The sequence below is a fragment of the Ochlerotatus camptorhynchus genome, unplaced genomic scaffold (assembly GCF_037179485.1).
Source record: "Ochlerotatus camptorhynchus isolate MF236.1 unplaced genomic scaffold, CSIRO-AGI_Acam_v1.1 ptg000064l, whole genome shotgun sequence".
Lineage (NCBI taxonomy): Eukaryota > Metazoa > Arthropoda > Insecta > Diptera > Culicidae > Ochlerotatus > Ochlerotatus camptorhynchus.
The window spans coordinates 2787968-2800362 of record NW_027040554.1 but is presented as its reverse complement, the minus strand read 5'-3'; the positions used below and the strand labels follow the sequence as shown (position 1 = coordinate 2800362).

Sequence of the window (12395 nt, the reverse complement as noted above, 5' to 3'; positions counted from 1 at the left end):
TAAGCAGACGCCTTGCAAAATGTTAATAAATTATGTGTCAAATGAAATGTATAAATGGTCACACATACCTTTTATGCGTTCTTATAGGACGTATGTGGTATGTCTTATGGCATGTATAAGGCTGATGTTTTGGCAAAAATGTATAAGTGAAACACATGAATAAAATAATTAATTTTCGTTTCGTGTAGCATAGTCTTCCCGTACTGCAGGTGGAGTTGTACACTAAACATAATTTTCAAACTCTAAGACGTAATTTCATAATATGCATCATGTCTATGAAGCAGCAACGGAATTAAAAATCGGTAAACAATCGAAAATAAATACCTTAAACCCGCTTCTATTTTATCAGCATGACACCACCACCTCTTGGCCCATCTGTTATCTACTTGACACATCTGCTCTATCCGTCAGGTTTGCGACTTTTGCGTATTTTGTATCTATTTTTCATTCCATTGATAAAATTAGAACCACAAGACCATGAATCGCCACGATTTGCTGATGTTGTTTTGCAATCCTCGCCTCGCCAAGAAACCAGGCAACTTGTTCCGAATTTGAATAATCCGCGCTAGGCGTTAGTCATCAATTTCTCATCAGCACGTCTACTTCACAGCTGCTCGAACAGCTGCGTTTCCTTTTCCTACACGTTAGAGTTCCCATAGGTTGGCATGGTTCGTTCCCTCCCTCCCATGTGGATTAGCAATGCATGGTAACAGATTCCTAAGAGTTGTTTCCGTCGCTCTCTGCGTTCTTTACGCTTCATAAGGGGTCGCCGCCAACGAGCCAACGAGTTGAGTGGGTACCTACTGGATGCAGATTAATATCACATACCAAGTATCACTCCGCTGTGGATGTCGACTGCAATCAGGGAAAAAAAGGAACGCCGGAAGTGAGAGGGTGTGGTTCGGAAGAGAACACACCAAAAAACCGAACAAGAAGAAGGGTGCGCGATTTTTTACGACCATTACAAGACGTGATCTCAGCTTGATTACGTTTGAGATGAAATGAAAGTGCACGCCAGAAATAGAGAACCCCGGTAGGTACTTTATGTCCTGGCTAACGGCGCAGCACCGAAGGATAGAAAAAGGAAAAAGAAGTGGAATAGTATACGGACAAGACGTCCTGACGCCCACCAAACCGGCGACGGCGGCGTCCACCAACGCACGATGGATGGATACATACGAGATGCGCTAGAGAGACTAGAAGGTGGTAGCGATTTTCCAGTAGAATGATTTTTGCTTTTTCATCCTGAATGTGCCTTTGCACCAATCACTGTGGGAGTGTAATTGGAATTTTATGGACATTGTTTAGCATAATTTAGGATAGCAAGCAGGACGTAAAATTGATTTATGTTTAAGGTTTCAATTTTTGCCACGCTGCTTGATTACATTTTAAATGGCACTCTAGTTTCTTTTTATTCTAAAATAATATTCGAACCTGTACCTGTTCAATTTGATTTACATTGCTGGCTAGGGGGGGAAGGATTAGACGATGCGCACAATTGTTATTCAGCGTACCTGCAGGTATAAAATAAACCATAGCTAAAATAGTGGTACTCAGTATATTGCCCAGTAACTCTTTCCCACGGTTCTGGCTGGGGTAGGAGTATCAACCAATAGAGTCATGCAAAATTTGACGTTTTCGCTCCACATTGCTCAATCGGTTTCAAATCGTGTCCTGATTAGCCTCTTAAAATTTGAACTTATTTGGTAAGAAACTGGCTTGGCAGAAACCACTTGAAGTTTATATGGAAATTAGTGTGGGAAAACCAAACTTTTTGTTCTAGTCTTTTCCATATAGTTCTGATGAAAAGTTCTATAGCTATTCATATCGGATATTTTCTCAGCTAAAACTTTGCGGGAAATTGTTTTTCAGGCAAACATCAAATTAAAAATTATTTTTAATTATTTAAGAGGTTGATAATCTTATGACATCATCAAGCAGCTGTTTTGTGAGCAACACTGTATTGTGAGGTGTGCCATAGTAGCCATGATGTTGGTGCTCTACTGGGCCTGCTGCCTACTGCCTACTGGGTTTAGGGGCAATCACGCTTGCCACTACACCACCGGCACCGCTTTTGCGATAGATACGAACAAAATATTTTGACCTCTTTGACCTGAGTCAGTTTCTTACCAACTGAATCCAAATTTTGGGAGGCAAATTTCGTTCGATTTGGAATCGTCTAAGCACTGTGGAGTGAACATTTTAAATGTTGCATCAGTATAATAACAAATGGATTTCCTCTATGGAGGGCACCGTTTAGCTGAGCGTCTGTTTTCCATGTTAGGGGTGGCTCAAATCAGCGTATGATTCTCGTCAATGACAGCAACAGAACAAGCTGCCCATAAATAGACGTGTTGCTAATATATATACTATAGATTCCATAGATAAGCGGAGGCAAAGTATAATGTAGCCAAACGAACTGTCAGTTAGTGTAGCCAAACGAGCATGACGTCATCATGGTATTGTTTGAAGGAGAAGTATTGTAATATTATGAGCACAAAACACTTTCCACACTCCACATTTCGATTTATTTTGCACACAACGGAAGAACGAAAGATAAAGCAAACCATTCCTCGGTTCATTGTTGCAAATATTTGCTTTGTACTTAATTTTAAACTTTTGCGCACGAAACAAAACAAAACTGCCCAACGAAGAGCTCTATGATGGCATGAACTTTTTTCACGGATGCCAGTAAGATCATTTATTTTTCATGGTTGCCAAAACAACTTTTTGTGCCTCCGCTTATCTATGGAATCTATAGTATTTATAGTTGCTAATAATGCAGACGAAATTGCGCTTTTTATACCAATACAAAATAATGGACTGTGTGCGGTGAAGAATTTTCGACTTCCCTGCGCACGCTGAGTATCATTGTACTTGCCATACAATACACATAATGCAAAAATAGTATAGGCACAGAACCCAGCACTCAATAATCAACTATGGAAGTGTATGTTGAAAGTTGGGACAACGGGCATAAAAGCCGAATAAAAAAGAAAAAGATGTCACATGGATATTTCATACTACATCATCTTCCCCTAGATGACAACTTTAGGTAGCCCTGAAAACCGCAGATCAGAACTTGATTAACACACTGAATTCTAGACTAACATTTGAAAAGGGCGTAGCTCCAAAATGACCATATCGAGAAAATCGCTTCCGAATTTTGATGACCGAAAAATTAATCCTATTTCACGGCTTTCCATTTGCTGGATGATTTAATAAGCTTGACATATAGTTAATAGTGTAATCTATCCGAGAATCTATCATCATGCATCATTAAAACTAAAAAAAAAAAGTTTTCTGTGTCGTGAAATTGAGAATAAAACATCATACGCCCAATTTCTTACATGTTATTACCCCCCCGGATCTTTCATCCTTTGAACTGCCAACACTGGTGATACGCCGTGGAAATACACCCTTGGGATTTTTTGTTTGTTGTTCCGCCTTGGATCTTCGTTCGCAAATCTTGTGAGAGTGGGATGACGCCCGGAGATTTTTTTTTATCTTCTTTTTGTTCGTTGTTTACACGTGAAATATCAATCGGATGCATTTCAAATGATGAAATGAAGATCACCAAAGTCGTTAAGTTTTTTACCAGCTGAAAAAGTCGGTAAAATTTCTTGTGACCGTTACACGTAAGAAATCAAAATCGACTAATTTTATTTTTTACCATTAAATGGGGCTAACTAAACAAATTCTTTCCATGTCCGGAATACATTTTCGAAGTTGACTGACTCTCATAGTCAACTGGTTTACTAGCGGTTATTATGTCTATATATTATTTTTTTAAATCAAGGAAATTCTGTAGACAATTTGCCTTCTTTACTCTCATTACTATTGAAAAGAAGACTTAGAATATTACCTGTAAAATTTCAGGAGGTGTGCAGTACAAAGCCTCTGACCTGATTTCAAGGGGAATTGATCCGAAAGACATTTTGCAGAATGATTTGTGGTGACCTGGGTCCACCTGGTTGAAGGAATCTCCCGAATAATGGTGAAAAGGTATTGTAAAACACCAGAAGAGGTTTGGAAAAACGCACACTGTGGGGATTATAGAAACAAAAAGGATTAACATTGTCTGCCGCTGGAATCTTATATATCATAATTAAGAAACACGTGTTTTGTGAAGGACAAGATTGATAGAATCCACAAGGCAAATCAGCCATGATAACGGGTCCACAGAATCGATTTCGCATGCGTACGCTACGATAAGTACGTATTTGGCGCTTTTTTCAAAATCAGAAAATTATCGAATCAAGTGTTTTTTTTTTTCCTTTCAAAAAACAAAGTAAATCGAGCAGTTTCACGCCAAATGTCGAGTCAACAAAACTCAACCATCTCCAATATGCATGAATATTTACAGATTTGCACTGCGTGTTCTATTTATCGGCAACTCGAAATCAGCAGCGTTTTTTAGTACTTTGTCGAGCGAAGTATTTTGGCGAGAAAATCTAGAGGGATTTATTATTCAATTTTGGTTTCCGAATACCATACTTGCCTGTAGAAGCCGTCATTAACCCATTTTAGATTTGACCACCTGGCAAGGTTCTTTTAAAAATCATTAATCGATGGCTGAAAAAAATCGAAACATCTTCTATTCGCATTACTCAGACTATCATCAGTGACAATTTCACCGCTATGAGTGTTCCCTTCCATTTGAAAAAAAACTTATCTCGATCCATTTTGTAAATATGGTTATGGTTCTAGTTAGTAAATTTAAACAATTTGGTAACGGTCAGTATGGTGAGAAAAGTTTCCCAAAATCCAAAAATAAATTGTCACGATACAAAAAACACCTTTTCCATACATCCTTCGTGAGTGAAGAAGAGAATCCGACAGCCAGAACTAAATAGGTAAATCCTATCGCATATTTAACTTCCACTTCTCTTTTTCTAGTGAAAATGTTGGCTTCGGCACCCATTGGCTTTTTTGGGCATCCAAAATTTAAACGTTAATAATTAATTTACAATTAATAATAATAATAATTTATTTACAATTAATCAATTTTTGGTCTTGAATTCCGCTGTATGGTATCACCAAAACACATCGCTGAATGCATTTAAAAGATTCTCGATTTCATTTTTACGACTAGGCAAACCTGTTACCTGCACCTTGTATACGAAATACGCGTATCTGTCAAGGATAAGCAAATAAGGTAGTGGAATTAAATGGAAATTACTAATCCTTCTCTCCCTCTCATTATACAGGTATTCCACTAAGACGCCCACATTCATCAGGATTCATTATTTTGTGTCAAACAACCAGGGATGTAATACGTTGAAGTTTTTTACTACACTCGCTTCGTTGTCATGCGCGACAGTCTGTTTGTATTCGTACTCTCATGCTCTACCGTCGTCTCCCTTACACAACACAAACGGTAGAACAACATTCGAGTAAAATGAAAATTTTCAAATAACTATCATATGACATGTGTGATTTCGTTATAATTCCTCAATTTGGTATAAATTAAACCATTTCTGATCAGAAATGTTATTACTAGGACATCGTTACTTGCTATTTTTAGAATTCACGCAAGCACACCATCAGCAGCTATGATAAAAACTAATATACATACATTCGTGACGGTCTTCGGCGACAGTGTCGTATGACAGAGCCTGTCATATGACATTTTAGTTTGGTACTGTAATTTGATAGCTTGATTTGCAAGTGTCCGAAGCAAAGGCAGTCGATTATCACAGAAAATGTGTCGACTACGGTGACCGCTTACAAGACTGTAAACAACACGCAACAGCTGATTAAATCGTGCAGTTTTTAATCATCTCCAAGTAACCAAGATCTAAGAAAGAGAGCACGTACTGAGATAGATTTTTTCACGACGTAAATGAAAGATGACTGTATTCGTTCGGAAATTTGCATGCGGAGTTTGGAGTGCGACAAAGACAGTCATGCAATATTTCTCACCACTAACTTTGCTCTACCTACATTGATGCAAGACAGCCCTGGTTACAATCATACTTTAGAGCAATTCTAGGCCAAATAGCAAAAAAATAATTTTAGACTCGATCTTTCCTGATTTTTATGATACTTTGCATAGTTGTTTGTTATGGGCAATGAGTTACATTTCCAATCTAATACAAACGCAGCCAGTACAAGAGGCATCCTAGAAAACCATTAAGTTAGATTACGCCTAATCATTTTACTTGTCAATATTGATATTTGCAGCAACTCAAACATCAAAACGACCAGGCCTACTGCGATGCATTTTCCAGAAAGATGATTCTTGGAACTGATTCGAATTTGAATAAAAAATATTCAAACAACGAAGCATTTCTTGGACGGTTTCGTCGACAAACCATACCAAATGCTCCAATTTATTTATATAAATGTGATTACAATAATATGTAATATAACATGTAATGAATAGTATATATAATTGTAAACATACCAATGGAACAGACTCACCATGTCTTTGATGCATAAAACATGAGCATGAGCATATTTGACCTTACACGGTTGCTACTGTGTTATTGCCAGAGAACCAATAGACGTTGCTTGGGACTAGCAGAACGCAGGTCAAGAAAGGAATGGATAGGAATGCGTTGACATGACACACGCTTTGATAGAAGCCGATGAGTCCTCTGTACTTCCACGAGGAATCAGTAAACGATAAGCTGAATGATTATATAACAAGAAAGAGCTTGGGATTGAACCCATGGTCTTCTGATCAGTAAGCAAAAACGTTTGCCACTAGGCAAACGAGATCATTTTTAAACATCGAGTTGCTGTTATTACCATGTAGTCATAATACAAAATAAAACGATTGGCGAATCTTGAATGTGGATGGGCCTGAGATTAAACTCATGATGCAGTAAGCAAAAACGATTGCTCTAAGGTCACCGAGCCCCTCTTATCACATCATACCGTTACTCAAGTTGATATAACCACGACGACGCTGACGACGACAAGTTTCGTAAAATACACGATAAACTAGCGATTGGACCATACTTCTCATAATGTAAATAGACCTGGGACCGCGGTTCAATGTTTCAATTTGCTCTTTACGCATTGTTCAGGCTATCATAACTAGCTATGACCGACGTGACGATTTCTTAAGCCCTGGTTAAACAAGGTATTCAAATGAAATTACGTTCTCGAAAGCAGTCAATTATGTATCCCAAACTGGATCAAGCGTGCGCCCTATTTTTTCTAAACATTCCGAAGCGTTCCGCACAGCATTACGATTTTCTACTGTAGTAGCCTGGGTTAAATCGTAATGTCTTTTCTCGCACAAGACTCAACTGTACTCTTGCACTCGGGTGCACACCTTAATAGATCATGTGCGATCGAGGTTATCCCGGCAAGAAACAAACGGATTGTTTTTAACTGGAACAAGCTCACCTAATACAATCAGCATGGAACCACTAACACAACTTTAAATAAATTTTGGAAAATTTAGAATAGAGACAAAAGTAAAAAATATTCACAACCACATAAAAACACATAAACAGGAAACATGGCACTCTTCCTAATACAAAACCCACCACCATAAAACCTCCATCATTATAACATTATAAACAGCGAAATTATCTGCATACATCTGATTTATGAAAAAAAAATATAAAATACGATTAGGCACAAGTCCATTTGGTGCGCAACCACTTTTTCCTTGCATTATAGTAGCTAAGCGATGAGAAATTTACCCAGTGAAGCTTATGCAAAAGTATCCCTTCTTTCAAGAAATTTTCATTTTAATTGTAATTTTGAATTTTTGATTTGATTTTGTCCGAGTCTTGTCACTATTAAAAAGGCATAAAAAGTAACAAGGACTAAGATGTGTTCCTTTGATTACTGAAAAATCCTGTTTCCCTAGTTTAAAGTTGTCAGGACTAGGGTTCGGAGTTGATCTTATACCAGTACCAGTCTTATAGCGTTACTGGTTCCATGTCTCCTATGCATAAAGGGAGACATTTACTCATCCTGTCAATTACAAGTTGTAGGCATTGAAATTCATCATTAACAAGGTGACCGACTTTTTCACTCCCATAGGAGAAGACACTAAACTTCCGACGGAACCGACAACAGTGAAAACCCAAAACACAATTGCAACGAGTGGAATTCTTCTGAAAATTCTCCAGGCCATATTGTTTTTTTTTTTGACCATTAGATCCTTTATTTCGCAAACTTTTTAGGAAAAAAATGCTAACAAGTAGCAGACCACCTACAGCCAAAAATTGAAAAAAAAATATTATAAGCAACTGACAATTGAAATTTGTTACCGTCCGTTTAGAACTTATGAGCAATCAGTTACATTTTTGCTAAACATCAGCCACGATTGAATTGATTTTTTTTAATGTGGCGTAGGGTTTGCGATATAATTTCCTTCCTACTAAGCACAACCCGCACTCTCCTTTTCGAACGGATATAAACCCAAAATGGAATGATTCTACTATAGATGACTACCAAATTTATTTACCTTTCTGTACGTACCGTTATATTTGCTAAAGAGTGACAAATTGCCACGGTATTGTTAGAAATCTTGATTCCAAATTCGTTCTTCGAGTTTCAATGAAAAATGCACTTTTGAAATGCTTGGACACTTAAAAAATGACAAAAATTCTGTAACAATAAGTTGTGGTTGATTTTTTTACTATTGTTTCATGCAATATTTTTGGCGTGCCCTTTATTCGAAATTAAGTGTTTTCCAATGAAATCCAAAGTTAGCAAACCAAATCTGATCATCCAACAAATCCCATGATTCGCTAAATCTCTAAAAGCCTTTAAATAAACAAATTCCCAAAAACAACGATATCAGCATGGCATCATTTTGCGTCACCGCTTGCGCTACCCATAGAAAGTTTGGCAAATGCACGTACAGTATGTAAGAGAATTAAACGCACCTCCTGACATCTTTAAGATCTTTTCTTTGCATACAGAAAATAAGTGGAAAGTATCATCCGAATCTGAGAAGATCGTGCAATACACTTTGAATGTAGTGTTGTTTCGTGAGTATCGTGCAAGATTTCAACACTTTCTGTAATATTCGACCTGCTAGTTGCTCTATACTTAAGGTTATCTTGAGCTGAAATGCATCTTCATGGAGTGGAGAGGATTCAATCCTGAGTTATCATCAGCACCACAGTTAGACCACAAATCACAGACAAAAACAGACATAGCTCTCGCATGACTTTTCTTAGTGGCGCTTTGTCAATTCCCTTGCGTTTGACGTTTACACACTACCGCCACATGATGAGCGTACTGCCCGTCACAGTGTACTGAATAGATGACGGTAGTGTTTTATCGACGATGTTTTATAGTGTTTTTCACTATAAAACATCGTCGATAAAACACTACCTAATGCAATGTGCTATGTCTGTTTGTCTGTGCACAACATGTTGAAAGTAGATACTGTGATTACATAATAATACCTACCGAATTTGCGATCAGTTTGATAGTGAGCAACAGGCCCTTATGCTCACTGACGAATTGATCGCATAATCGACATATCACATCAGACGGAGGGGCGTGTTTTTATTTAATTTCACAAGCTATACATTTGCCTACCACGGCACCGTTCGACGGCACCGTGTTTTAACGCACTTCAGACAGTTGCTTATGGGATTTTCCGCTGGAGTGAAAGGATAAGAAACAAGTCACCATGTTTCACACGTAGACTGCCAACTGTCTGTTACAGGATTTTCTCATACAGTTGGAGTAAAGAGCTACAGAGTCGTCGACAACGCGAATAAAGTGTCGATGAATATACGAGATAATAATAACCTATCTCGGGCGTTTGGCATAGAAACTTTTACTGTGAAACAAATTCATCTCTACCAGTCGTAAATATTGCACATTAGAAAACCGTCTATGACGCAGCAGATCTTCGTCGCTCATCGTTGCTGGATTGAGGGGGTCAATTTTAGAACCAACGCATTTGCCTTTGGTACCATCTAGTGACAGCATTTAAACCGGCCGGCACGACTTTGTTTTTGAAAGTCAACACGAAAAACAAAAATGAAATGTATGCATTTTCCGAACATGTGAGCGCTACATCCGATGGTTTTAGAATATAGGTGACAGATGTGTCGCTATTTTTGGAACATTCAACAGTCGAATCGCGTTCATTTGCATGCTAGCAATTCGGCACACTTTTTCCGCTTAGGACACCGATTTAAGATGACAATCGAACAGCCGGAGAAGAATCACACGGTAGAGCACTTAATTACCCACTGTTGATTTGCGTGTCAGCCGCTGTTCAAACGGTCAAAGAGAAATATCGAATGTCAGAATTGTTGCTCCGGAGCGTTTCGCAAAATAAAATTAATGAAACCGAAGGGAATGCCGTCATCATTCAGCTTGCCAATTAGTATAGGTTAAAGAAAACGTTCAATCGCGTTCAATCACAAACCAAAGGTGTAATTACAGCTGACGAGAGTGTGACCGGAGCGTGCATAAATTACCACGAACGTGCCATTAGCCATCGGTAATGATGCACTTGTTGACGCATTAATCCTAGCGATAGAGAATGAAGGTTGGATATCGATGTGTTATGGTAATTGCATTTTGATTGAGCATGAATTCGATATTAATATTGATTCAGTTATAACAATCAAATGATACAGTCCTTCTTTTTCTTCTCCATCTTGTGACTACTACGCCTTTACTGGAATATAACGCCTGCTCTAAGCTTTGTGTTTTTTCGAAAACTTCCACAGCTGTCTAACCCTCAATCAGTTATGCATTCGTATATTTTGTGATGCAAAAAAAAAATGGCACAGACTTGGAAAACTCGCAATGAGAAAGTGCTCATTAAACAACAAGTTGAAGACAGGCGTAAATTTCCAGTTCCAGACTTAATCAATGAAACAAACTTCTGGCGAATCGAACCAAATGTTAAAAGTTCATCTGGCTCTGGCTCTGGCTTGGCAGCTAAATCAAGTGTAATTCTCGATGGCAGATCTTGATTAATGTCAAGCATAACGAAAACTAATCATTCTCGATGGGGCTAATAAATTTTCTGCCCATCATTTCATCATTTCCGCTCAGTCATTTCAAATTTTCCCCAGCACGCGAACCATCCATTAACTAATCCTACCTCTTACCTCTTACCTCAATGAGATGGGAACCGGAAAAAAGGATCAATAGATATCCGAAAGAGAAGCAATTTAGAAAATCTTATCTACTTTCATTCCGCACATCTCTGCCTCTCCAAGATCGATGATTGTTCGACGTATATCCGTGCGGCTGTTCATTGCAATTCCCGGACAGCAATTACTGGAACTTGCCAAAGAGCACGTCGCCTTCGTCGTTGCCGTCACCGTCCCCGTTTGGTTCTTTGGTTCGTTGGAATAGCACAAATCCCTGATGAGCTATATATACGGCGTATTGCGAGAAAGAAAAGCCAGCGCAATCTATCACTTTGCAATATATCTGATAGCAGCGAGTGAAGCAGCAGCAACAATAACAACAACAGCAGTCAGGGAAAAAAGCCACCCAACTTCCAATCCAACTCGATCCGATCCTTCGTTGGTCGTTGTAAAGTTTACATCCGCATACCGCGTTTATGTAACACGAAATCGAATTTCACCCTTGTTCACTGTCCCCTTCCCTCACACGACCGTTCCCTATCGCGCTCTCTCGCTCTCTCGCTGTTACTCGTTCAATCGCTCTTCAAGCGCGATCCCACGGTTTTCCTTCAATTTTGTTTTTCTTTTTGCATGCAACAAGGACGATGACGACGACGACGACGACGACGACGATGACGACGACGACGACGATGACGACGGTGACTACTTGAATTGGGTGGGCATTGGAAAATACACACAACCCAACCAGACAGAGGGTGTGTGATGTTGGTTTCTTCGGTGCAGCACATGGAATGATTGCGGTCGGCTCTGTGAGGCTATGACTGTATGTTGACTGTGGTGTGTTATGGTGGTAAAGTGGTGATACATATAAAAGTTGAAAGTTCACAAACCCGGCTCAACTGTGAGGGCGATCAGAATGATTAGCATAAAAATCGCATAAAATTTATTCATTTTATCCGATTTTTTGTTGTCACTTGTTCACCACTGGAAATCCATTAATAGAAACTGCAATAGGAAGGAAAACATAGTGTAAGAGAGAGAGAGAGAAAGAGAACGTGTCAATTGAAGAGGATACAGAAGGAGAGAGCGAGGATAAGCCTTGCCAGCTACGGTGTGTCGGTTATGTCGGTGCTGTTTTCGTTCGGAGGAAAATGTCCTTTCTTGGAAGGAGAAATGTCACTACTGCCTCAGTTGACCCTCAGCTGAACGATCGGTCAAGTTAGAAAATGCCGGATGGTGTATTTGCAGTACAACGATGGATTGTCGAAAAATGGTTTTGTTATATTTGAAGTAATGCTTCTTACGACAGTGTTATTTGAAATCATATAGCTTTTGACTGGAAGTTAT

At 38.8% G+C, this 12395-nt stretch overlaps 1 protein-coding gene across 3 annotated transcripts in view; it reads right to left on the bottom strand.

The window, feature by feature from the left end:
* The window catches only part of witty (without maturity), a 51363-nt gene that overhangs the window by 26135 nt on the left and 12833 nt on the right, over positions 1–12395 (bottom strand). For all 3 annotated transcript variants that reach the window (XM_065216533.1, XM_065216534.1, XM_065216532.1), the window contains exon 2: positions 11939–12053. In XM_065216533.1, the coding sequence (XP_065072605.1) occupies positions 11939–11999 (61 nt within the window). In that variant the 5' untranslated portion in view covers positions 12000–12053. The remainder of the gene's footprint in view (positions 1–11938; positions 12054–12395) is intronic.